The sequence below is a fragment of the Pseudoliparis swirei genome, chromosome 6 (genome assembly GCF_029220125.1).
Source record: "Pseudoliparis swirei isolate HS2019 ecotype Mariana Trench chromosome 6, NWPU_hadal_v1, whole genome shotgun sequence".
Lineage (NCBI taxonomy): Eukaryota > Metazoa > Chordata > Actinopteri > Perciformes > Liparidae > Pseudoliparis > Pseudoliparis swirei.
Window position 1 is genome coordinate 20,832,486 of NC_079393.1, and position 25,021 is coordinate 20,857,506.

The following is a 25,021-nucleotide window of genomic DNA, read 5'->3' on the forward strand; positions in this document are numbered from 1 at the left end:
ACAGATGCAAGTCCTACAATAAAACATCTGTGAATGTTATGTCTCATAGCAGACGACAGGTGGCGCACTTTCACACATGAATAAGCACAAACACTCTTTACTTAGTGAGTGTCACACAGTGCACTGGCCTGGTTTCATGTCGCAGGTTATTCTTATTTTAGCTGTTATAATGACGTAATGATATGATAGCTGTAGTGAGGTGGTCTTGATATTAGTATTGGGAGAAATATTATTGATAATATTATTCATAGTGTGTGTGTGTGTTCCCACTGACTGCCTGACTCTCTCCGGAGGTGGGAGGATATGCAGCATCTCTCAGCCTCCGCCCGCCTCTGTGGCTCTGTCCGAAGCGGGGGGAGACTTGAGGAGGGGGGAGACCCACAGACCGACAGGGGGACAGACAGAGACAGAGACAGGGAGAGAGAGAGAGAGAGAGAGAGAGAGAGAGAGAGAGAGAGAGAGAGAGAGAGAGAGAGAGAGAGAGAGAGGCGATGGCCGCCGATGGAGTGTGCGGGGCATCGATGGATCAGTACCGGGCCGAGTTGGAGCGGCTCACCCAGCAACTGGGCGAGGCGAACCGGGAGAAGGTCCGGGCTGCGGAGTGCGGGCTGGTGGTCCTGGAGGAGAACCAGGCGCTGAAGCAGCGGTACGCGGACCTGGAGCTCGACCAGGACATCCTCAGGAAGGAGCTGGAGCAGTTACAGGAGGTAAGAGAAGAGGCTTCTGTGGCGTTTTAAAACAAAAACATATATGTTATTTTAGTGTGGCTTTGTGGCCGGGTATGCGCACTGCGGACAGGTGTGAGAGGACCGCATCGCCTCCGCGTCCTTGTACCTTCTTGGATGCGTCGGTCTGGTCTGGACACGTGACTTGGTTTAATTAACGATGTAGATTGAAAAGCCTTCAATTGGCGTCCATTCCCATAATGCTATCGATTTCCTCCTTTATGAATAAGTTATAATTAACAACAGCTGAGTGGCGTGTGTTGTTTGTGTGCAGTGGACCCATGAGACAAACAGCACATGTAGCTCGATCAGGACCTCCCATGTGTGTGCGTGTGCGCGTCTGTGTGTGTGCGTGTGTGTGTGTGTGTGTGTGTGTGTGTGTGTGCTTGTTCCAAGATTCCTTTCCTGTGTGTGCATAGCAACAGTCATTACTTTCAGGCAACTCTGGTGGCCTTTTGGTGTATTGTGGAGACCCCCCCCCCCCCTGCAGAAACCCCTCAGTAGATCTCCAGAGCAAGTCCCCCACAGCCAGCTCAGTTGTCCACTGATTTAAGGAAGTGTGAAGTGTGAGAAGATGAAAGGACACTGAGACTTCCTGGAGCTTTTTTGGACCGCACATACTGCCGTCCCAGAATGCTTTGCTGTGGAAGTTTGAAGGCCGGAGTCAGCCACTTTCAAAGTTCACGTTCCAGTGAAGTGCTATAGGTGAATATGAGGCCTTCGTACTGGGCATGTTAAAACATTCAGTAATTAATGCACACATGCATAGTAACTAGAGGCGGATGCTGACAGGGCTCAGAGCTCAAGGTCGCTTTTTGTGATGCAAGACTTCTTGTGTGTGGGTGGGGGGGGGGTGCGTGTGTTTGTGTGTGTGTGTGTGTGTGTGTGTGTGTGTGTGTGTGTGTGTGTGTGCGTGTGTGAGAGAGAGAACGAGAAGGAACATTTTAATCCTCATTATTATTTTCACACTGCCAGCTCTAAGTGTACATCAGGCAGTTTGTTATGAAATAAAAGCTCAGTTACAAGGAAGATTTTCTTCTAAGCGAGTGTTTTAAACGTGTGTGAAGTACATGTTATAAAAAGAGAATAACATAAAGAAAGGACGTATGTCAATGGCGATGTTTTTTCCTGTTATTTTTATCAGATAGGCCTGGTAGACAGTCGTGGAAAGTCAATTAGTGTGCTAAAATACAGTTTTTAGATACTTTCTCCAATTCTTTTCTCCATTTTATGACGCTTTACAGTATACTTCTAACACATTACATTTTTTTTTTAATATTGAAGATATTTAACCAAAGAAAAAAAGTTACACTTATAAAATACAATGCGTCTTTGTCAATGAAACCCTTGCATAAATAAATAAAAGCAATGTTGTGGCCCATGATCCCGTTTCAGATCTCTGAGTTGTTCGCATTTTTTTCAATGTCCAATCATAACAAAGAAATTAATGAATTCAGTTTGCGTCAAGAGGAAAATAATCACACTTTAAAGAGTTTTATAGCCTCGAATTTCTTTTAAACTTTCCAATCACAGTTAAAAGGTGGATGTGTCGGTCATACTCCACCAGCTGCTGGATTTATATCTAAGGATTGTGTATCTTGGGGCTTATTATAAAATATGGTTCATCATTTTACAATTCTAAGTAGAAAAACTTGAATTGTCATAAAGCTCTAAAGATGTCAGCAGCTCTTCGCTGTGATCTGTCATCCGGTAACATCGGTACCCATTGTATTCTCTGTTTGCCCGTCTGCCTGTCTGTCTCTCTGTTTTCCGTCTGTCTGTCTCTCTGCCTTCCTTCCTGTCTCTCCATTTTCCTGTCTGTCTCTCTGTCTCTCTATCTCTCCGTCTGCCTGTCTCTCTATCTCTCCGTCTGCCTGTCTCTCTATCTCTCCGTCTACCTGTCTCTCTGTCTCTCCATCTGCCTGTCTCTCTGTCTCTCCATCTGCCTGTCTCTCTATCTCTCCATCTACCTGTCTCTCTGTCTCTCCATCTGCCTGTCTCTCTGTCTCTCTGTCTGCCTGTCTCTCTGTCTCTCCGTCTGCCTGTCTCTCTATCTCTCCGTCTGCCTGTCTCTCTGTCTCTCTGTCTGCCTGTCTCTCTGTCTCTCCGTCTGCCTGTCTCTCTGTCTCCGTCTCTCTCTCTCTGTCTGCCTGTCTCTCTGTCTCTCCGTCTGCCTGTCTCTCTATCTCTCCGTCTCTCTGTCTCTCCGTCTGCCTGTCTCTCTGTCTCTCCATCTGCCTGTCTCTCTGTCTCTCCGTCTGCCTGTCTCTCTGTCTCTCCGTCTGCCTGTCTCTCTGTCTCTCCATCTGCCTGTCTCTCTGTCTCTCCGTCTGCCTGTCTCTCTGTCTCTCTGTCTACCTGTCTCTCTGTCTCTCTGTCTGCCTGTCTCTCTGTCTCTCCGTCTGCCTGTCTCTCTGTCTCTCCGTCTGCCTGTCTCTCTGTCTCTCCGTCTGCCTGTCTCTCTGTCTCTCCGTCTGCCTGTCTCTCTGTCTCTCCGTCTGCCTGTCTCTCTGTCTCTCCGTCTGCCTGTCTCTCTGTCTCTCCATCTGCCTGTCTCTCTGTCTCTCCGTCTGCCTGTCTCTCTGTCTCTCCGTCTCTCTGTCTCTCTGTCTCTCCGTCTGCCTGTCTCTCTGTCTCTCCGTCTGCCTGTCTCTCTGTCTCTCCATCTCCCTCTGTCCTTGCTCTCTCCTGAGAGAGAGGACATTATCCGGAGGTGATTTTACTTCCACAGGAAAACGCGTCCTGCTTCTCGTCTGTCGCATCATTTATAAATATGAGACGTTAACCTGCCACTCCGATGACATCACCTCCAGTCCCGCCGAGCTCAGGAGGGGTGATTTAGAAAAGGGAAATTGGAATTGATTCTGGGACTGATTGGTCTTAAGAACCCTGAATAGGTCCTTTTTGTCTTGACTATTAATCAATCAAGTTGTTGAATAATGTTCACACTTCCAGACAAAGTTGTTGTTTTCAAATGTCCCGTTGCCTCTTTGATTTCCCCTGAATTCAAATGAAATGAGAATGAAAAAGGTAAACTGGTATTTGCATTTCTGTTGATCTTAACCCTTGTGTTGCCTTCGGGTCATTTTGACCCGATTCAATATTTAACCCTCCTGTCGCCTTCGGGTCAATTTGACCCGATTCAATGTTTAATGTCGGTGTTCTTCGAGTCAACAAACAAACATAAAGTACCTCACACTTAAACTTGGAAAACAATATTAATTCTAATAATTTTCTGGAGATTTTAATAGCTGGGGTCATATTGACCTCAAGGGTAAAATATGTTAGTAAATATAAAGGTAACAGGAGGGTTACACATTGAATCGGGTCATATTGACCCGAAGGCGACAGGAGGGTGAAACATTGAATCGGGTCAAATTGACCCGAAGGCAACACAAGGGTTAAACAAGTGGGCTGTTCATCACTCACACATTTTCCTTGATATCTTCTTTTACCTGCACTCCCTCTCTCTCGCTCTCTCTCTCTCTCTCTCTCTCTCTCTCTCGCTCTCTCTCTCGTTCCTTGCATCCCTGTGTCTATGTCTCTGGAAGCGGCCCAAGCGGAGACCCCCCCCCCCCGCCGCGTGGTTCTGGCATGTTAGTGCTGTCTCCGGGCAGATCAACCTCAGATAGCACACAGTAAAAGGCGGAAGGAGGAGGAAGAGCCGTGTGCTCATATGGTTCAGTGATGTCTTCGTCACGCTGTCAACAAGCCTTGATAACGCAGCCTCGTCTTCATTAAGTCATTTTATGCAAGGATTATATATTTAGTTCTGTTTAATTATTTGAGTATTTAGTCTTTGGCTCAAATCTGTTTTAGTCTCTAATTAATACGTATTTTGAATCTCCCATACAAAGAAAAACATCTCCACAACTCCTAGGTCTGAAGAGGAGTGTGAGAAAGAAGTTAGTCACATCCGCGACTGACAAACTCATCGAAGTGACATTTGAGATGAGTTGAGAACACGCAGTTCACAGGTCAGTTCAGTTCAGAGGCTTTGAGGATCAGAAAGAAGCCAAAATAACAAACTCTTCACGTACCATCACATCAGCATGAGATGTTCAGCTCCAAGAAGTGTTTCTGTGTTGCTCGCAGCCGTTTCGTCATCCGTCTCCTTTACACCTCCGTCTGTGCACATCCAACATTCCTGAATCACAGTATGTTCTGCAATTGAACTTGAAAATAACTGCACTTGTAATAAAAACTTTTTACGGATTTTGCAAAAAACAAACATAGTCAAAACTCTCTGGAGTCACTTGCAAAACAAACTTAATTTAATGAGTTTAAGAGGTTCTAGTTGGTGGATTTTTAATCATGGAAAATAATGTCATTGTTAAATAATGGTAACATTTTAGCAGTAGAGGCACTACATTGTAATCATTTAATTGTATAGTGCATCTACTGTAATTTAATTTTAAAGTATATTGTTGTTTATTGGATTACAGTATATGACTGTAGGATAACTTGGTTTTACAATAATAATACAGTATATGACAGTATTTGACTGTTTATTTAGGTTATGACAATCTGTTATAGTTAAGTCTCGTAAGCAGGGACAAACAGCAAGTCGATCTTCTGACGTGATTAGTAACTACAACGACTAGATTTGTTGGTATGTTGAAAACCTTAGAATTAAATCAATACTACAACATGTGCGTACTATTTACAGGGAAATATTACAGGATGCATCACGGGAAGCAACGCTAGCATATGTATCCCACAATGCCATACATTCATAAGACAGTTGCGGATGGCTCTGTAACATCAATAATGTAAGTGTAAGTAAGATTATTCTTTTACAATTCCAATCAGATGACACTGCAAATTGCCACTTTCCAAGTTATGTCATAACAGGTTTTTATTTTCAAGGGTCAAATTCACAAAGAGCCACAACACGCTGTCATTGTCCTGTTGATGATTGATTGGCTGTCAGTCCGTTCCCTCTGGGATTCTGTCCACATTAATTATATAAGTGAAGTTAATATCATGTGACTGCTTGGTCATCAGGCCCTCGTGATGAAGGTGTGAAGCTGTGACTTGATCTCCTTCAGAGGGAATATTGACGCCCAGTAGAGGACCTGTCCGTCACATTGGTGGTCAAACCGGCGAGCGCACGATGTACAGTGGGTACGGAAAGTATGCAGACCCCTTTACATGTTTCACTCTTTGTTTCATTGCAGCCATTTGCTCAAATCAAAAAAGTTCATTTTATTTCTCATTAATGTCCACTCAGCACCCCATCTTGACAGAAAAAACAGAAATGTAGAGATTTTCTCAAATTTATTTAACCCTTGTGCTGCCTTAGGGTCATTTTGACCCGAATCAATATTACACCCTCCCCCCGCCTTTGGGTCATTTTGACCCGATTCAATGTTTCACCCTCCTGTTACCTTTATATTTACTAACATATTTTACCCTTTGGGTTCAATTTGACGCCAGCAATTAAAGCCTCCAGAAAATTATTAGAATTAATATTGTTTTCCAAGTTTAAGTGTGAGGCACTTTATGTTTGTTTGTTGACTACCGAAAGAACACCGACATTAAACATTGAATGGGGTCAAATTAATCCTAAAGCGGGGGGAGCGTGTAATATTGATTCGGGTCAAAATGACCCTAAGGCAACACAAGGGTTAAAAAAGAAAAACTGAAATATCACATGGTCATAAGTATTCAGACCCTTTGCTCAGTATTGAGTCGTAGCATCCTGTTGAGCTAGTACAGCCATGAGCACTTTCCGTACCCACTGTATATATTCGAGATGAAATGTTTACTATATCCAACAACTGTAGACCGCTATGGAAGACTTCCTGTTTACTGACACATCTGGTGTTTTCTGTTTCTTTTGTTGAAGGTGGTGAATCATCATTGAATGACATGATTAAGCAAATCTTGAAAAACCTCTTAGCATTCATTAACTTTTAAAAAGCGTGCACCGGTGTGTTTGACCGGACCTCCAATTCAGCGTCGACAATTGGGAAAGGACAGCAGCTGTGGTTGTAAATCAATCTGTCCTGAGTGAGGAGGACGGATACTTTACAGTGTTCTCTCCCCTCTGCTCCTCCTTCTCCTCCGGCCTGCTCCTCTTTTACATGAGCTTGGGTTCGAGGGAGGGCGGTCAACACAGACTGAGGGGCACAATCAATATCCCGTGAGATGGTGTTACTCCTTTTTTTCCGTTTTTTGAGCCCGACACCAGGAGCCCACCATCCCCCCTCCTCAACTCCTGTGGCGCTCCCTCCCTCCTCATCCTCCCCTATGATCCCTCCCTGGAGTGACGCGGGCATTATGCATTGATTCTGTCTCTGAGCTAAGCTGCGCATTATTGTGCGTACTGTAGTGTGCATTGTGGGAATCAGTGCATGCTGGGAAAACGTATCTGACAGATTGCATGTTCCTCAGAGTGGGTCATACAGAACAGCTTTTACAGTCACTTACAGAGCTTCTACTAGAGGAGAAATCCGTTAAACAACACTGTGCACTCAAGAATGGTGTCTGTTGAAGTCATTACGCTATAGCCACTAACACATTGTATTGTTCCTTCAGTTTAAATGACATTGTTGTTGTCAGGGTCCTATGAGGAGCATGTGTGGTGGCGTTGACCTGTGACGTCAGCAACAGGCTCGGGGATGATGAGGACCTGTCTGCCTGTCTGTGGGGCCTATGCTGTTTTTTTTATGGGGGTGGTTGATATGTGTGTTTTGTCAGGACCTGAAGGGAAGGTCATCTGTCTTTGTTGGCCACACCGGGACCACTGTTCCTGCATCGTGTGTGTTTGGCTCCTCCTTTTTTTCTTTTTCTTCTGCCGTGTCTGTGCGTGTAGCAGGAGTGTGTGTGTGGGGTGGGGGGGCTGGCTGCGGATGTTGTGATTGAGACCAGAGAGGGCGGGGCGGCAGGATAGAGTGACTGGTGGTGAGTGACTCCGGGCCATCAGTGTGGTCTCTTTGTTGGTTCAGGTGTTTTTTTTTCATGGGTGACTTGATAGAGGAGCAGGGAGGGAGAGAAAGTCTGGTCGCTGCATAAAAGATGATTTACACAACAGAGCTCAAAAAGAATATCCAGTTATTTAGATCTAACCCTCGTTATTTACCTGTGTCCCTGTTTCTCAAAATCCCTTGACTCTCACATGAAAACCAGACCAGGATTTAGCGAAGCTGTTCTCTCTGCAGAGGCCGACACAGATTATGTTTTTCAGAAAGCTCCTTTTTGCTGCAGTGAAATGCAGGAGTGGGTAAGAGGGAACCGGACTCCGCCGCCTGCAGGCTGCTGTATTGATTAGTCGTCTACTTTAGCTGCGGGCACAGCAAACTGTGAAATTATAGCAGAAACAGCAGCTTGTCCTCGCGAGGAAAACTTTTAATTTTGCAACCCAAAGATCTTCTTTTTATGGAATTTATAACTACGGCTGTGACTTCTGCTTCCTATGTTTCTTGTTATTGTGTATGTGTACTTCAAAGCATCACTGGCTTCAGTCATGCTGTTCTTTGTGTCTAGACAATGTGATTTAATTTCAGCTCCAGTCTGTTTCCGTGCCTATCATCCTTCCATCGAGACGACCAGAGGCCATTGTGTCGAGCAAAGAAGAGCTCCATCCTCTGAAATTCCTACCTATCCCCCCTCGTTGCAATTAAAGTGCACATACTCACAGAAGTGCATGAGCACGTGCACACCCAAACGTGCACTTATGATGGGTGTGCGACACAGAATCAGGATTATACGATCGTTCTGTGTCACCTCTACGCTGTGAGGGGCCGTATAGGATTAGACAGGTATTAAATCAGCCCCCAGTTAATCCATTTAATTAACCCTCTCCTCCGTCACAAGAGATCTGATGTCACGTGAGGTCAGAAAGGAAGTATATTTGCTGTTGTGGGCCTGCTTTTGAAAGGTAATGGACATGAGAATTAAAGCGACCAAGACGACTTTATTTGTGTTGTATGATCAGAGCAATTATTTTCACGATCAGATAAGTTGTCAATTTTGTATTATTCATAGAGTAATTAATTATTTAGCCTACACAATTTTAAATTACAATTTATCTAGAGCCCAAGGTGACCCACATATATTTACAATATAAAACAGAAGTGTTACCAATCCTCATATTTGAGAGTTGGAAAAGTAAAGTAATGTGTACTCGTGTGGCTCTATAGGGGAAGGCAATGCTGGTTTGTGAGTTGGTTGTTGGCTCCATCAATTTGGTTCAGACGTAATCTTATATTATATGGACTGCAATGAACTAATGTACATATTCAGGGTCCTCAGAGGATGAATCCTCATGACTTTGCCTCTTCCTCTAGCGCCCTTTTCTCATAATTACAACGGCACGATCGTAAAATATATCTTCATCTACTCGATCTCTTTAGCCATTTTTTCTTCCCGATACTAATGACATTCCCTTCAGCTGTACTAGCAGGTGTTATTATTGTCAGTGTGAGGGTGTGAGCGTATCCTCAGAGCACCACTGTAGTGTTGAAGTGTCTGCCCTTTCCCTTTGTAACGCACCATCTGGCAGATTAGTGGAATTAGCCCTTTCTCAAAACTTCTAGCTCTTTCCTCTGTGGAGATACGGCTAAAATCCAAATATATGAAAAACAATCTCGTCCATAGGTAATCTCTTACAATATTTTAACTAAAAAAAAGTTAGCTATTGGGCTGAGAAGGAACACACCGAGAGGAAAGAGCACCGTGAAGACAATGTGCTCCTGCTGACGTGGCTTGTATTCGTCGCCTGTAAAGGATTCCCACTGCAGCTCTGCAGCTGTGCATGGAGGCTCTCCTGCGGCGGCCCCAAAGCACCGAGTCACCCCGAGGCCCAATGGGTCGATACCAAGAGGGTCACCGTGTGAGGACCGGCCTTTCCATTGTCGCCGGTGTTTGTCCTCTTAATCAGAAAGGACTCAAGACAGAGAGGAGACAATGTTATCGGTGGACCCCTGTCGTTCTGTCCCGCTCTCTTGTGGGCCTCTGGGGGCCTCTGGGGGCCTCTGGGTGCCTCTGGGTGCAGAATACCAATCAGCCCGTGAGCGTTCCAACACCTCCATCTTTTTTTATTCCTCTCAATGCCGTGCTCATTAATCTCAGCTCTCCTCACAGTTGTTTTCTCTTTAATCTCGTTCGTCCCGTGGAGTACTTCCAGCATTTAGTCAAACAAAAGGGATGAAGGACGGTAGGAAGGAGGGAGAGAAGTGTGCAGCACAAAGGAAACCGAGCGAGTCGATCCTCACGCTCCTTACATTAGCGCTCTAATTCCCCCCTCTCTCTCCCCCCCCCCCTCCCTCCAGGCAAATCCACAAAAACACTTGACTGACTGTGGCGACTCGGTTCTTCATGGCCTGTTGTCATTTAGGAAGATTATGAAGCAGAAACCACTTAAAGGATTCCGGACAAGGATGGATTGAAGAATTTCGACTGAAAACATTTTCCCTTTGAGAGATTTAGAGCATCGAAAAAGAAACAGGGAGTTAGTGAAATAGTAAAAATATAGGTGTGTGCTGTTTGACCTGTGGGATCATGATGATCTTAAATTTGGTGTCCATAAATCACTGTTTATATATATATATATATATATATATATATATATATATATATATGTTCGGAACAGCTTCACATTAATGCATTGCCACCTTTAGGTACCCGCATAGATCTGCACACACAATCATATCCACCGTCAGACAAAAAAAGCCAATCTGGGCTCCAGACTCTCGTCCTGCTGGTCGTGACGGTGAGGACGCGGTGAGGTTACATGGTAAAGAATTGAAAGTGGAGGCTGAAACACATTAAACATGTTCATCACATATTTACCTTCTCAGCTCATAGAGATTATATTTGCTAATATTCCTTAATATAACAAAAACAATTAGTTGATAAAGTAAAAAGCAATTTCACCTGAGTTAATTACTTAACTTTGATTTAATTTAGGTAACGTTTAAGGTCATTAAAATCAAAACTAAAAGATCTGCCCCTTAAACGTGAATGTTGCTTGTTAAAATCTTTAGGTCTGAGTTTCTCACAACACGTGTTATGGCCACTGGCAGATTAATTATGAATAGTTTACATTCCTGATTATGTAAAGTAAGAGCATTGTTTGATTGATGATTTATTTTCTCGGTAATATTTCATTTTAAATTGCTTCATAGATTGATCAAGTCTTTCTTCCTTCTTACCATCCTTCCTTCCGTCTGTGTCCTACACTCTCTCCTCCTTCTCACTCGGTCCTTTTTCACAGTTTCCAGCCCGATGCTCTCGTTCCCGCTACAAAAGGCTTTGTGGAGTAGGGATGCATTCATGTCAAGTGTGCCAGTAGCCATGTGTGTTTCTTAACATGTATGTGTGAGCCGACATGGCCTGAAGGGTAGGCCGTGTGTTGTGTGGTTCACTTGCCTGTGGTCTCCTGCAGGTCACATGACCAAGCAGAGCGACAACATGACACAGGCGGCAGGTGCAGTCGGAGCTGTGAGCGTTGTCATCGTTCCCGTCTGCTCACGCCGATCTCAGCTGCCTCCACAAAGGCAAAGCATCACCTCCTGTCCGCCTCTTTGTATCGTGACTCGTGCTATTGTGACAAAATGAACCTCTCAGAGGAAATTCAACATGGCCCCCCGCATCCTCAGAACATTCTACACCAGTACCATCGAGAGTGTTCTGACAGGTTGCATCACCGTCTGGTACGGGAACTGCACCGCCCTGGAGCGTAGGGCACTACAGAGGGTGGTGCGGTCGGCACAGTACATCGTTGGAGGTGAGCTTCCCTCCATCCTGGACATATACACCAAGCGGTGCGTGGCCAGGGCCAAACGGATGATGAAAGACAATAACCACCCCGGCCACAAACTGTTCACCCTTCTACCGTCAGGCAGGCGATACCGCAGTATCAAGTGCCGCACAAACAGACTGAGGGACAGCTTCTTCAGTCAGGCCATCAGGCTGCTGAACAAGGACTGAGACCCTCATTAACACTACACACCAGAACATATTCTGTGAATATCTATGGCCATGGTGTATATTTTATTACATTGTTTTATATATATATATATTGTATATATATATTGTATGTACAGGACTGTCTCAGAAAATTAGAATATTGTGATGAAGTTCTTTATTTTCTGTAATGCAATTAAAAAAACAAAAATGTCATGCATTCTGGATTCATTACAAATCAACTGAAATATTGCAAGCCTTTTATTCTGATTTATTGCTGATTATGGTTTACAGCTTAAGAAAACTCAAATATCCTATCTCTAAATATTAGAATATCATGAAAAAGTATACTAGTAGGGTATTAAACAAATCACTTGAATTGTCTAATTAACTCGAAACACCTGCAAGGGTTTCCTGAGCCTTGACAAACACTCAGCTGTTATAAATCTTTTTTTTTACTTGGTCTGAGGAAATATTAAAATTTTATGAGATAGGATTTTAGAGTTTTCTTAAGCTGTAAGCCATAATCAGCAATATTAAAAGAATAAAAGGCTTGCAATATTTCAGTTGATTTGTAATGAATCCAGAATGCATGACATTTTTGTTTTTTTAATTGCATTACAGAAAATAAAGAACTTTATCACAATATTCTAATTTTCTGAGACAGTCCTGTATATACATATATATATATATATTGTCTCAAAAAAGTGTATATTGTATTACATTGTTTTATATATATATATTGTCATGATGTATATTCTATTACATTGTTTTATATATATATATTGTTAATACTTTCTTCTTTTTTTTGTGGATATCGTATAGTTTATTCTCATTCTTATTCTTTTTTTAGTCTGCTACTGCTGTCGGGTGTTTTGCACATAAGAATTTCACAAACCGATTATACTTGTATAAAAGGGGATGTGACAATAAAAACTTGAAACTTGAAACTTGAATAATGGCTCGTCTTCCAGAGAGAGGTTATGATCACGATGTGGATGGAGTCAGGAGGAGAGGGGGATCGATTTGAGGGGAAAGGATGGGACATAAACAGCCTCTCTAGACAGCCTCTCTGAAGACCCATTCAACGTCCTTTCATCCGGGCACAGACTGAGCACACATAAGTGATAGGCATTCTGGGAAATACTGCAGGCATCTTTCTTATCAAGAGCAGACTTCAGCCAAATTAAATCACTTCAACAAGCCGGATCTTTTAAGGAAACACAGCCCGTCCCCTGGCAGAGCCTCCCACAGCGTGCACCGTGCACATTGGTGTTGGGGAGGAAGCAACAGATGTGACGATATTGTGGATTTTCTGTAACCGGCAGGGATTTTACACTATAAAGCAAATTAAGGCATTTTTTTCTGCTATTATCCTGCAAAACAGATTCTACTTGCATTCAGTGTCAGCACAATAGCGTATTGTTATCAGGGGAATAATAGGCTTTGCATGTGCTAAATTGCATTTCAGAAAGGAGGAGCAGAAAGAACATCTCAATAATGTTCATATCACTCCGGCTCAATGTTTATGTAGACTGGGATTCATGAATAGAAGAGCTTATAGCAACTAAGGAAATTAAACTAGGATTCAAAGGGCGCAGTGGAGCATGCGTGGGCACTTAGCGTTACGATGATAAACGAAAAACAACCCTCCTGATTCAGTAGAGAGCTTAACACACACACACACACACACACACACACATACATACACACAGCAAAGCCTAATTTTGAACAGTTTCTTTACTAATTGACTTATTAATGATCATTATGTATTTTCGGCTTCCCAAATGTCACTACACTACATTATGTATGCATTAGAAAAAACTCTGATTTTTGAATATGCGGGGGGTTTTCAGATGTATTTTATGTATTTATGATATAATTACTTCTAAAAATCAGTTTTATTTGTCAATGTACTTTGTGTGGCTGACCTCCATTAGTGCTGGGCTGTGATTACCCAGCTTCCCCTTGCTGGTGAAATTGTGCGTGTGTGTTTTCCAGATGACAGATCTCGTGACTTGGCACTTTTCCCCGGTGGCTGAGAAGCACAAAGGGACGTGTCGGTGTCCTTGTGACAGGACGACGATCCCCGTAAACCTGCTTCAGCAGCGGCTCATTATGGATATGAGTTTTAAGTACACACAATTTATTCAGCATACTTATACTAAATGATAAAAAGAAAGTGTGCAGCATTTTGTGCATGTAACTTACTTTAATTGTATTTTCTATGGACCTGTCGGGAGCTTGTCCTGTGATGTAATTGTAATGTCATCAGGGTCATCTCAGCTTGGACTCGAGTCATTTTCATTAAAAGCCTGCACCACTTACAGGGGGTGTGGAGTGTGAAAGAAGTCGTCTATGAGGAGGGAGGGAGGGTCTTATGAAAAACGCTAATGGGTGGCATTATGGGACATGTAGGAAGTGAATAGTTATATTACCGTATAATAATTCAATTCAGTTTATTTGTATTGCCCAATTTCACAAATTACAAATTTGTCTCGGAGTGCTTTACAATCTGTACACATAGACATCCCTGCCCCGAAACCTCACATCGGATCAGGAAAAACTCCCAAATAACCCTTCAGGGGGAAAAAAGGGAAGAAACCTTCAGGAGAGCAACAGAGGAGGATCCCTCTCCAGGATGGACAGAACAATAGATGTAATGTGTACAGAAGGACAGATTTAGAGTTAAAATACATTCAACTAGAACGGGCACTCGGTAGAGCGCATACCTTCGCATATCACAAGATTGGGCATTGAATTATGAACATTTTGGCATTAGTTGCATGCCAATTGGAAAAAAATTTATCGTGCTATGGTAAAAAAAGAGTTTGACCTTTCCATGACCTTGACCTTTGACCCGATCGATCCCAAAATCTAATCAACTGGTCCCCGGATAATAAACAATCATCCCACCAAATTTCATGCGATTCGGTTCAATACTTTTTGAGTTCTGCGAAAGATTTTGACCTGTTCATGACCTTTGACCTTGACCTTTGACCCGATCGATCCCAAAATCTAATCAACTGGTCCCCGGATAATAAAGAATCATCCCACCAAATTTCATGCGATTCGGTTCAATTCTTTTTTAGTTTTGCGAATAACACGCATACAAATAAATAAATAAATAAATACACGGCGATCAAAACATAACCTTCCAGCATTTTCAATGCGAAGGTAATGAATATGACAGAGTGTATGAATAGTTCATAGTAGGCATATTCCACGATGGAGACCTCCACGATCCATCAGGCAGATGGCGGTGGGGAGGAGGAGTGGGCGGAGTCTCAACAGTGGGCGGAGTCTCAACAGGACAGTGGCGTAGTCAGGAGCAGGAATTCCACGACCCAGACCTCGATGATCCATCAGGCAGATAGGATCTATGCCGTCTCATAGGGTCCGATGACCCCATGAGACGTGAAGTCAAAAGGACTCCGGGGAGAAAGCAGAGTTAAGTATTGTTTACATTTATGGAAATCACTGGAGTTTGCCAAATTAATCAAAAGGTTGATTGATCACGAACCAAAAAAATTAATAAATCTACTTTAATTGTAACAGACATAATTAACAGACCAGACTTGTGTACTGCAGTCTAACTGGTATTGTCAAAAGGAGTCAGGAGTACGTCTTGTGAGGTTGTGTTTTCTCCACTCTCCTCAGATTGATGTGCGTGTGTGCGTGTGTATGTGTGTGTGTGTCTGTGCATGTGTTGTCTTGTTGTGGCTGGAGGTTGACAGATCACATGCTGCTTCTGACTCATGTCTCTTCCGTTAGTTATGCTCTTGATGCAGTTCTTCTGCGGTTATTTATGAGACTCATTCTTAGTGTTAGTTCTTTCCCTGCTGGCCCTTTTTTTATGAGTTAGTTGGCTTGGTTTTAAACAATTGTGACGATGGAGTTGCACATTTTACAACTGGTTGTCAAGCGAGGGAATCACATGCCGCAACAATCAGTCTGCTCTGAGCCTCACACACACAGCTCTGCTTATGATGCCGCATGGACTCTCTCCATGGTGCTGAAATGTGGTTGGCTAGGCCGAGCATCTGGACAGGAAACAAGAAACAACAGTGTGTGAGTGTGTGTGTGTGTGTGTGTGTGTGTGTCTCTCTCTCTTTTTGTGGATATGTCTAATATACGTGTGTATGCTGGAGTTTCTTTATCATTTGTCCTCTCATGAGTTGACTAATACCCTGATTGCTGCTTCCCAATAACTTATAGAAATGATGTAGTAGCAGACAGAGATCAGAGCTCTGCAAGGCGGCTCTCGGCTGATATTTGAATCAAGCTTGTGATTCAGATTTTAGACGGTTCTTTCTCCAATTGAGCAATAAAAGTCTTCTCCACAAATACAACCATTTGAGTTTAAGCCACTTCTATCACTGCCCAATTTAAGTCCTCGGTTTTACTGCATTTTCTCTGTGTCACCTTACCCATGAATTGATTTCTGACTGTACGGTGATAAACACTTAATAAAGGATAAACATGACACGGTCATTATTATTGTTAGACAATCCTCAAATTACAGTCTATACATTAATTAGAACTTACACAAGGAAACATCAATTTAAGATATTCTTGCATGTGTTCATAGTTGCTCTCTGACCTTGAACATGTAATTAAAGTGTGGACCCCTTGCTCTGTTAACAGTACTATAAATAAACTTGTTTTATTGGGATTTTTATCTTTGAAGAACAAAGTTTGGTGATTTATTGCTAATGTAAAAATAGTCCACTCGCTTCTCCCTATTGGGTATAAATATAGACTCCAGGTTATATATACACACACTGACTCCCCTGACTCCTAATTAGGAGTTGCAACGCACAGGGAAGGATTTCAGGGTTGCACACGCTCCTCCTCTCACACTAGTACAGCGGTTGGTTTAATCCTACCTCCTTTTTCTCTGGCCCCAGGGATGAATATCTTTAGAGGGGGTCTCTATTGTTCGGACTTCATCCACTGAAGCACAGGAGGCCGGGGAGCCTCAAGGTTGAATGCATTACGGGGTTTCCAGTACACAAAAATGAGCCAGCTGCCAATCAAGGACTCCATCTTGAAATCGTCCTGAGGAAATGGCATTAGTATTAACCTTCTGCATTGTTCTCTCCGTGTTATCGGGCTCGAGTAATTGTGTTATGTTGGTCAATTGGATCACAGATACAGGTCCAATACAACTCCATCGTGATAATGATACAGCATGCTGTATTGTTAGAGACGTTCATGTAATTAGCCTGAAGAACACAGAGCTGTCGCCGTGTTATTTTTAGCCCACCCTGAAACGATGGTGCACGAGCGTGAGGAGGGCCAGAGCATACTGTGTGCTCCTCTATGTGTGAATGTTGAGCCTCAGCCACCAGTGTCTCTCTGGTTCTCCCTTTAGGAGGAGCAGTGGGTTGTCAATAAACCACCTGCGATTCTCCGTGGATGAGTTGCTGCTGAATCAACTGTGACCGTTCCTGTCTGCGTGTCTGTTGTTCGGCTTTTCCGTCCGCTTGCTTCTTATATCTTCATCAGGCCTGAAAACAAAATGAAATGTGTATTTCCTGAAGTCACACGTACAAATTATGAAGTGTCTTTATTCTGAGGAGAAATCTTTTGCACACCTGATAATGTTGAAAGTCGCTGTCCTGTTTACGATAAGCTGAGCTTAATTTAGCTTAATTTATCATAACAGGAAGCTATCCCGTCTCTGTACAAAGGAGATTCATTTTGATTCACTATTTAACACTTTCTATCAAATTTGTTTCAACCGTACAAAAAAAACAAGTTGTGAAAGGCTTTTTTGGTCGGGAGCTGCAACTTACTGAAGTATGCGCTAGTTGCCGGGCAAGATAACTTCCGGAAGTCATCTCTTCCTGCCAATAAATAATCCTGCTAAGTACTTTTTGGAGTTTGTAATCGAACAGACCAGATATGACGTGTTAATTTGTGAGATTTAGAGGTGCAGGTAGGTGGACGTTGTGACCTTCTATCTGGTTCTCAATGCTACCAATCTTTATGCGAAGCTAATTGTCTGCAAAGGTTCGTACTTAGCATCAATCTTCTCATCTTTCTCTCAACCTGAAAGTGACGAAGAATACACTCCCGCATTAAGAAGTTTGGCATATTTTGCTCAAGATATGTTTATATTCCTCAATCGAAACCAACAAAGTTTAAAACAATACCCAGCCTCTCTTTAATTGGCCCCCAGTCACTCCAGTAAATGTACATATTTGATTTCTCCTTTGACTTCACGACACTAGAAATCCATCTGGACCCTGCGGGGCTCAGCTGTTGCTGTGAGGCCCACTCGGACGTTGACATCCTTTCAATTTACCCAAGAATGTGAGCTCATTCGGTGCCACTGTGTCCAGAATTAATCCGCTTTTTTGTTCTTTTGCCCCTCCCCCCTTTCATCGTTCACTACAATCACACTGTGCCTCCCCAGAGAGCTGCAGAGGGCATGAGAGTGAACAAGAGAGTGAGAAATAAAAGAGATGCAGTGAGAGAGGGGAAATTATATAGACAATTAAAATACAGTATTCTTGCCTTAGTGCTTTTCATTCATCCTAAAGTCTTTGAGTCCTTGAGGAAAGTTGTTGTCGAAATATTCGGTGTATTTACAGCTGTTACTCGACCGATTATTACTGGCTCTTATTCATATGCCACCTGTTACATCTGTGCTTCACAGCTGTCAGTGCCTCTCTAAATAAAATGCTTTATTCAGCTGATTTTCAGCTATAATCAAATGAATATTATTTAAATGATGAGTTTATATTCTCAGAATGGAAAAACGTGTGTGAGGCATATATTCATGTATTTCGACCAGTCTGCATCATTACGACTGGACAGTGTTGATGAATCTATTGTGTTACCAGCATTCAGTGTTGCTCTGCAGGTGATGAGTGTTCAAACAGCTGGCCAGATGTGACAGAGGCAGGTGGTCAATTAGGCTAATTAGGTAACATTACAATCTCTCTGCTGGTAAATCAGCTCATCTCATTAATTCTCACTGAACTACACAGCTATTTATTAAGCAGCAACATAGAGGGGGGGACTCATGAGGCGTCATCATAATGGCTGAACATTTACCTTCCCTCTACGGGCTTTATATTCTCCATAAGTAGATTTCTGGCTGTAATAAATTACCCCAGCCTCACAATAGGACCTTAGCGAACTTAAGCATTCGAGTTTACTTAAGCATTCGAGTTTACTCCTGAATCATGAAACATTATAGAAAAAGGAAAAATGTGCAGTGGGAAGAAAAGACAGATGCACACTAGAGCTCACTTCTTCTCCAAAAACTGAATGCGTGTACTATATAAAGGATTCATCGAGGAGAGAGACAGGGAACATGTTGTTATTATGTTGAGGTTGGGTTGGGAAGACTATTTGTGAATTATTTATACTCCAGTCCAACATATATGGCTCCCTTGTGATTAAGGCTCCATTTGACAATCAGCCCGCGTACATCTGTCCACAAACTGCATACTGTCATAACTACACATGATGAACTGTTTACAGTTTCATGAGGCAATAAATAAAAATAGTTTTCTGAGACAGCAGTATCGATCCGTTGTCTCTCTCAGGTGCCGCTGTGTGCGACGTGACAATCTGATCGTGCTGATCTGCTGAGAAACTAGAAGGATGGTTCACGGATTTATTGAACCGCCAATGCAGCTGCTGCATGTGTGTGGAGGAGTGCGTCGTCACAAACCATGAAACTCTGTCTACATTCAGGCAACGTTGTCAGGAATATCAGGCAGTATTGCACGTGCATACAATATAACGGATATGTTAGTCCTTTAACCTTGCAGCATGTAACTGTATATCTCTAAATGTCACTTGTTGTCGGTCCATGCTGAGCTTTACGCTGGGAGGCCCGTTCTGCTGTTGATGCGAGCTTTGATTTCCTCAATCAAGCCTCGGCACCTTTTATCATGACAAGTCAGCTCTCACTGCCGTGAAAACCAGTGTCAGGAAAATGGGAACAGTGTGTCTATTGATCCCAGTGAAACTTCATCTCACATCGACAGGCAGCAGGTATCCTTGAGGGACGCGTACGCAGTCAGTGGTGGTCAGAGGTACAGCAGGAGTACCATGTGGCCAAAGCTGTGAGAGATGAGCTGGCTTTACTCGACATGCCACTGGGTGCTAATCCCTCACATGGATTAGGATGTTTATGTTATATGACAGGATACAAATATATATGTATATTTTTATTGCATCGCTTACATTCCGCCACTTCTTTTCTTCCTCTCCAGGCGTTTGGCCATGCGTACAGCAACCAGCGTAAGGCGGCAGCTGACGGGGAGAACAACGAGGAGACGCTGCTGCAGGAGTCGGCCTTAAAGGAGGCCTACTACATGGGGCGCATCCTGGTGCTGCAGACGGAGGTGACACGGAGCCGCTGCGTGGCGTTCAACGCCCAGGGCGAGAACGAGGGGCTCAACACACTCACGCAGGACCTACGAGAGGTGAGCGGGTCCACAGCCGCCGAGTCGTCCTTCTGCAGGAGATGTATCAGTTCATGGAGAACACACATGACATCTTGAAATCTTCTTTAAATGTGAAAATGGCATGGTAAAAGTAGATTTGGACGTTGCTACATAGTACTTTTAACTATCTAACGCACAGGTGTCAAACACAAGGCCCGCGGGCCGAATCCGGCCCATCACGCCATTTTATGTGGCCCCTGACGGCTTGAAAGACACGTGATCACCTTTTCTTCAAGAAATTATTGAAAAATATCCCGTGCTTTTATTTTGAAGGTTTCAAATTAAATGGATTTATGTTATAATATTAGAGAAATATTCTTATGTATAATATTTCTACAATCAAATAAACAATAATCAAATGCAGAGAGAGTTATGAACAATATATTTGGGATCAGTTTATATATTTGTATGTTTCAGTTACAACTGGCCATTGAGGAGGCAGCCATGATGGTGATGTGGCCCACGGTGAAAATTAGTTTGACACCCCTGATCTAATGCATTAATGTGTAGTATTACTTTTTGTGTAGATAGTAATATAGTAACATTGTAAAACCCCTTGGGAACACTTCAACTATAATGGGGAGAAGCTGTGAATGTGAGCTGTAGTTTCTTAAAGGTTTGGTGAGTGTTGAGATTCAGTAAAAGTGTTTAATGTTGTGTCACCGGCTGCATCTTGTGTCAGGATTGTCAGCAAAGTACAACAAACCGTTTCTTATTTTTGCATCTTTCGTTAGAGTCACTTCTTGAATTTTAAATGTTCCACATTTTTACCATTTTTACCATTTTACACAAGATCAGGCTGTTTGATGAAGGCCAAACGCTCCCAGGGTCCAGAAAGGGGGTCAAACCTGAGACAGAGAAAACAATATGCATGTGTGCAAGAGTTCGAGAGTTCGAGCTGTGGTCCGACCCCATTGTGGGGGGGAAATCCGGTGCTAAACTGGGGAATAAGTGAAATGCCCTGAGCTCGGCACATGTGTCGGACCCGAGTGAGCCAGGCTGCTCTCGTCCCACGACCAGCACCACGCCCACAGGACACACACTCTCATCCACTACGTCCACCAGCGAGTGTCATGAGGTCCTCTCTGCACGTCATTTCTCAACATGACACATATGACAGTGTGAATGGGAGCCGAGTAATGTCATGTTGGCCTATCCCACATTATGCAACATGATGCTTTCAAATAGGCGGCTGACTAACTGATGAGCGCGGTTGATATATTCACGATGAGTTGCTCTTCTTCGCACACACACACAAACACAGGTCAACTGTTTGCTTTTGCAGGGCTCTTTGATGATGTGTTCATGAATGGCTTTTGGCTCGATATGAAATCCTAATTTGCATAAACAATGCTCTCATGTGGAGGAGTCGCCAGCAGGAGTTTAAGCCGCACTGGGGTCTAATCAAAAAGTTCCAAACAAAATTTCCCAAAAACTATCAACATATTCAGATTCATCAAGAAAGAATGTAAGTAAGATAAAGTTTTGCTGTGTTTAGTCAGAACATGGACGGATTAAGAAATTAATATGCAGTAACCACTTGGGTTGTTTTCACTTCTGCCTATTCCTATTTTAAAAATCTCTAAACTTTCAAAAAGTCATATTACTGTGTTAACATTTTGCATGTATTCCTCATTACCGCAGCAACGCCGGTGGTAATGATGGATATCTGTAGCATTGCTGGACCTCTGTATATGTGCCGTTGTATCATGAATCCAATAAAGCTGTCAGAGTCCCAGTCTGTGCTGTGAGCTGCCCGCTCACCGTGGGCCACACTGGCCCTGACCCGGCATCTGTAGCCCCTGATCAGCTTCTATGGGGCCTCGCTGTTCAGAATCAGAATCAGAATCAGAAACAGTTTTATTGCCAGGAATGTTTACACAAACGAGGAATTTTTTATGGCGGAAGGTGACCTCTGATCCGGTCCACTTCATCCCCAGCTCAGCTTATTCTCTGTACTGTCATGACTATGTAACAAGGAAAGGTCATTTTAATAAATTCTACGTAATCCAAAAATGTATTTGTTATTTATGCTCATACAGTTTCTTCATAAAATGTCATGTTAGATTTTTTCCAGGTATGTTCTGTGTGCACTGGTTCTGTACTTTGCAGCTGTAGCTCCATTCGCTCTGAATGTGTAGGCGCTGCTGTCAGCTACTGTAGAAATCACAGGATTCAGTGTCTCATAATGGTCTTTAGTTTCAGCCCAGTGGCCAGTTCTAAAAGGCACACATACATTTAGAAAAAGCACAGAAGAGGCCGTGTGTCTCCGGTCCCTGAGTGTCTCCCCCCCCCCCCCCCCCTCTGAAAATATCTCTGGGTCAGCACTTTGGCCATATGCGCTGAGAGCTGCAGGGAGGCTGCAGGCAGCTCTGCAGTGAGACACACATGAGCACGTCTACTGTACTCTGTTCTTTATTTTCTATTCCATACTTAACACAATGCTTCAGGCCAGTACAGTTGCATTGTACTGTACACATTTACTCATGTCTGTGTTTAAAGAAATAAAGACCATCCTTCCTAATCTGCTTGTCATAAGGAGTAAAGGCAATGTTATGCAATAATAATAATAATATACTCGACAGTTAATTTGTAGGAAATACAGGAGATCCATTATCCACAACTAAATAATACATTCAAAGTGAACTGGTCTGAGAGGATGAACAAATGAACTCTCTTCCACCACCCCTATGAATAAGCAACCTATTTAATTTAACAGGCTCAGCTCTTTCGATGCTAATGGACATGATATTCATCCATCTCCATAACCCTCAGACTAAAACTTTAAACTAGTCGTTGTGTATGATGATTTTGCTGAGGTCTTAATATATTCCCAGTGCTACTACTTTATGAATTCTGCTGTCGCTGCATTCCACTTGTCATGTTTCTATCTGTGCTCAGCAGGTGAGCCGGAATAACGATATTTCTGAGTCAGAATGTGCCGAGTCATTGCATTTAAGATAACGAAAAATAGTTTGATCCCATGCTATCAGAGAGCAGTATGTGCAGTAGGGATCTGAGAGTGTAGACTATAACTATGTACGAGTGATACAACTTTCTCTGATCAAACCATGTGTCCATTTTAGAATAGATTTAGGTTATGAACTGACTTCCAGTCTATTTCCTCCTCCTTGAACCCATCTCTCTCTCCCCCTGCTTTTTTTTTTTTCATCCCGTGTTTCTTTGCTCCAGAGTAATGAGATTCTGGAGCTACAGAGGAGCCAGATGAGGGAAGAGGTGAAGGAGTACAAGTTCAGAGAGACCAGACTGCTTCAGGATTACACGGAGCTGGAGGAGGAGAACATCACGCTGCAGAAACTGGTGTCCACGCTCAAGCAGAGCCAGGTCAGTATCAATTTCAGTTTTCTGAAATCCCTCCAAAACCACATTCAGATGAGTTCCAGGATGAGTCCAACACTGCTCATCATCCTGATAGTATCTCTTCTTCAATCAGAGGCACAGGGCCTGGGTGGTCTTCAGTCACATTCTCTGTAATACCTGTGCTGGAGCAGACTAACGTCGTATATATCTTGTGAAGTCGGATTTTGATATTGCTGATCTTTCTGTAAATATTACATCAAAATGAGTGACATGTTTTTACCTCCAATGAAAACCAACCACAATCACATTTTTACCACATCTTACTGTAACCACGTTGAATATTGTAAACAAGCATAACCAAATATGTTGTCACAGAATACTATGAATAAATCAAAGAAGTTTTATGTGTAAAAATAGTTTCATTTTTAAACAAAGAGTTTTAAAGAGAAAATGTTATTAATGTCCTTTTTTTAATTGGTCTACTGCTTACTTCTTGTACTCACACCTTCCTTGTTGACCAATGATTGGGCCATCAAATCCTGAACAGACAGAATGCTTAAGAAGGTAATGAAGTATTTCAATTCAAGCCTTTCTGCTCTTTCTTTCCTGTTCCTGTTCCTCAGGTGGAGTACGAGGGACTGAAACATGAAATCAAGGTACTAGAGGAGGAGACTGTTCTGCTCAACAGCCAGCTGGAGGACGCATTACGTCTGAAGGACATTTCTGAGGGTCAGCTGGAGGAGGCCTTGGATGCCCTCAAGAGTGAGCGCGAGCAGAAGTACAATCTGAGAAAGGAACTGGCCCACCACATCAGCCTGGGCGACAGTGTCTACGGCGCAGGGGCCCATCTGGCGCTCACTGTCACTGGCGTTGAGGGCCTCAAGTTCCCCGAGGACACCAACGGGACCAACGGCAGCACCATCCCGGCTGCCAACGGCAACAATGAGGACAGCAACCGCCGCAACGGCCACGTTCACGCAGACAACGGATTGGCTAAAATGAACGGGGACTACCGACCGGACCAGAAAGGCGACGGCCTGCACCCCGTGCCCGACCTGTTCAGTGAGCTCAACCTGTCGGAGATGCAGAAGCTCAAACAGCAGCTGCTGCAGGTGGGTCTCAAGAAAAGGTAGTAAATCCCACAGTAGATTAAAATACACAGAATGACTGCACAGGGGATACCAGGAAAGACATAATCTGACTTTAGAGATAAGGAGACGGACATGAATGCCTAACTGGGAAGTGACACCCAAAGAAAGAGACAAAATATCATATACATTTCCATTCACAGATTATAGATTTGGGTTTATATAATAAAATACAGGAACTGCAACACACACCATAAGAATGCTTACAAATCAGGAAGATCAGATTCATGGGAAAATCTAATCAAGCCATGACTGATGATATTTGCCCGAGCTGAGCTCCTCAGGGAAACTCACAACTAGAAGAATGCCTGCTATATTAGCGGTGTGGCTTTCTCTGTAAACACAATTACCTACAAATCAATGTTCTCTTTCAGTAGATTATTCAGCATCAGGCCTCTAATTTGCCAGTTGATTTTTCTCTCTCAATGTATAAAGAACA

At 43.1% G+C, this 25,021-nt stretch overlaps 1 protein-coding gene across 2 annotated transcripts in view; it reads left to right on the plus strand.

Annotated features, from left to right (window-relative positions):
* The first annotated feature begins 476 nt into the window (after positions 1-476).
* The window catches only part of bicd1a (bicaudal D homolog 1a), a 30,496-nt gene continuing 5,951 nt past the window's right edge, over positions 477-25,021 (plus strand). The window contains exons 1-4 of one of the 2 annotated variants that reach the window (XM_056417703.1): positions 477-707; positions 19,880-20,092; positions 23,306-23,458; positions 24,058-24,546. In XM_056417703.1, the coding sequence (XP_056273678.1) occupies positions 492-707; positions 19,880-20,092; positions 23,306-23,458; positions 24,058-24,546 (1,071 nt within the window). In that variant the 5' untranslated portion in view covers positions 477-491. The remainder of the gene's footprint in view (positions 708-19,879; positions 20,093-23,305; positions 23,459-24,057; positions 24,547-25,021) is intronic. The other variant, XM_056417702.1, reaches the window with a different exon arrangement.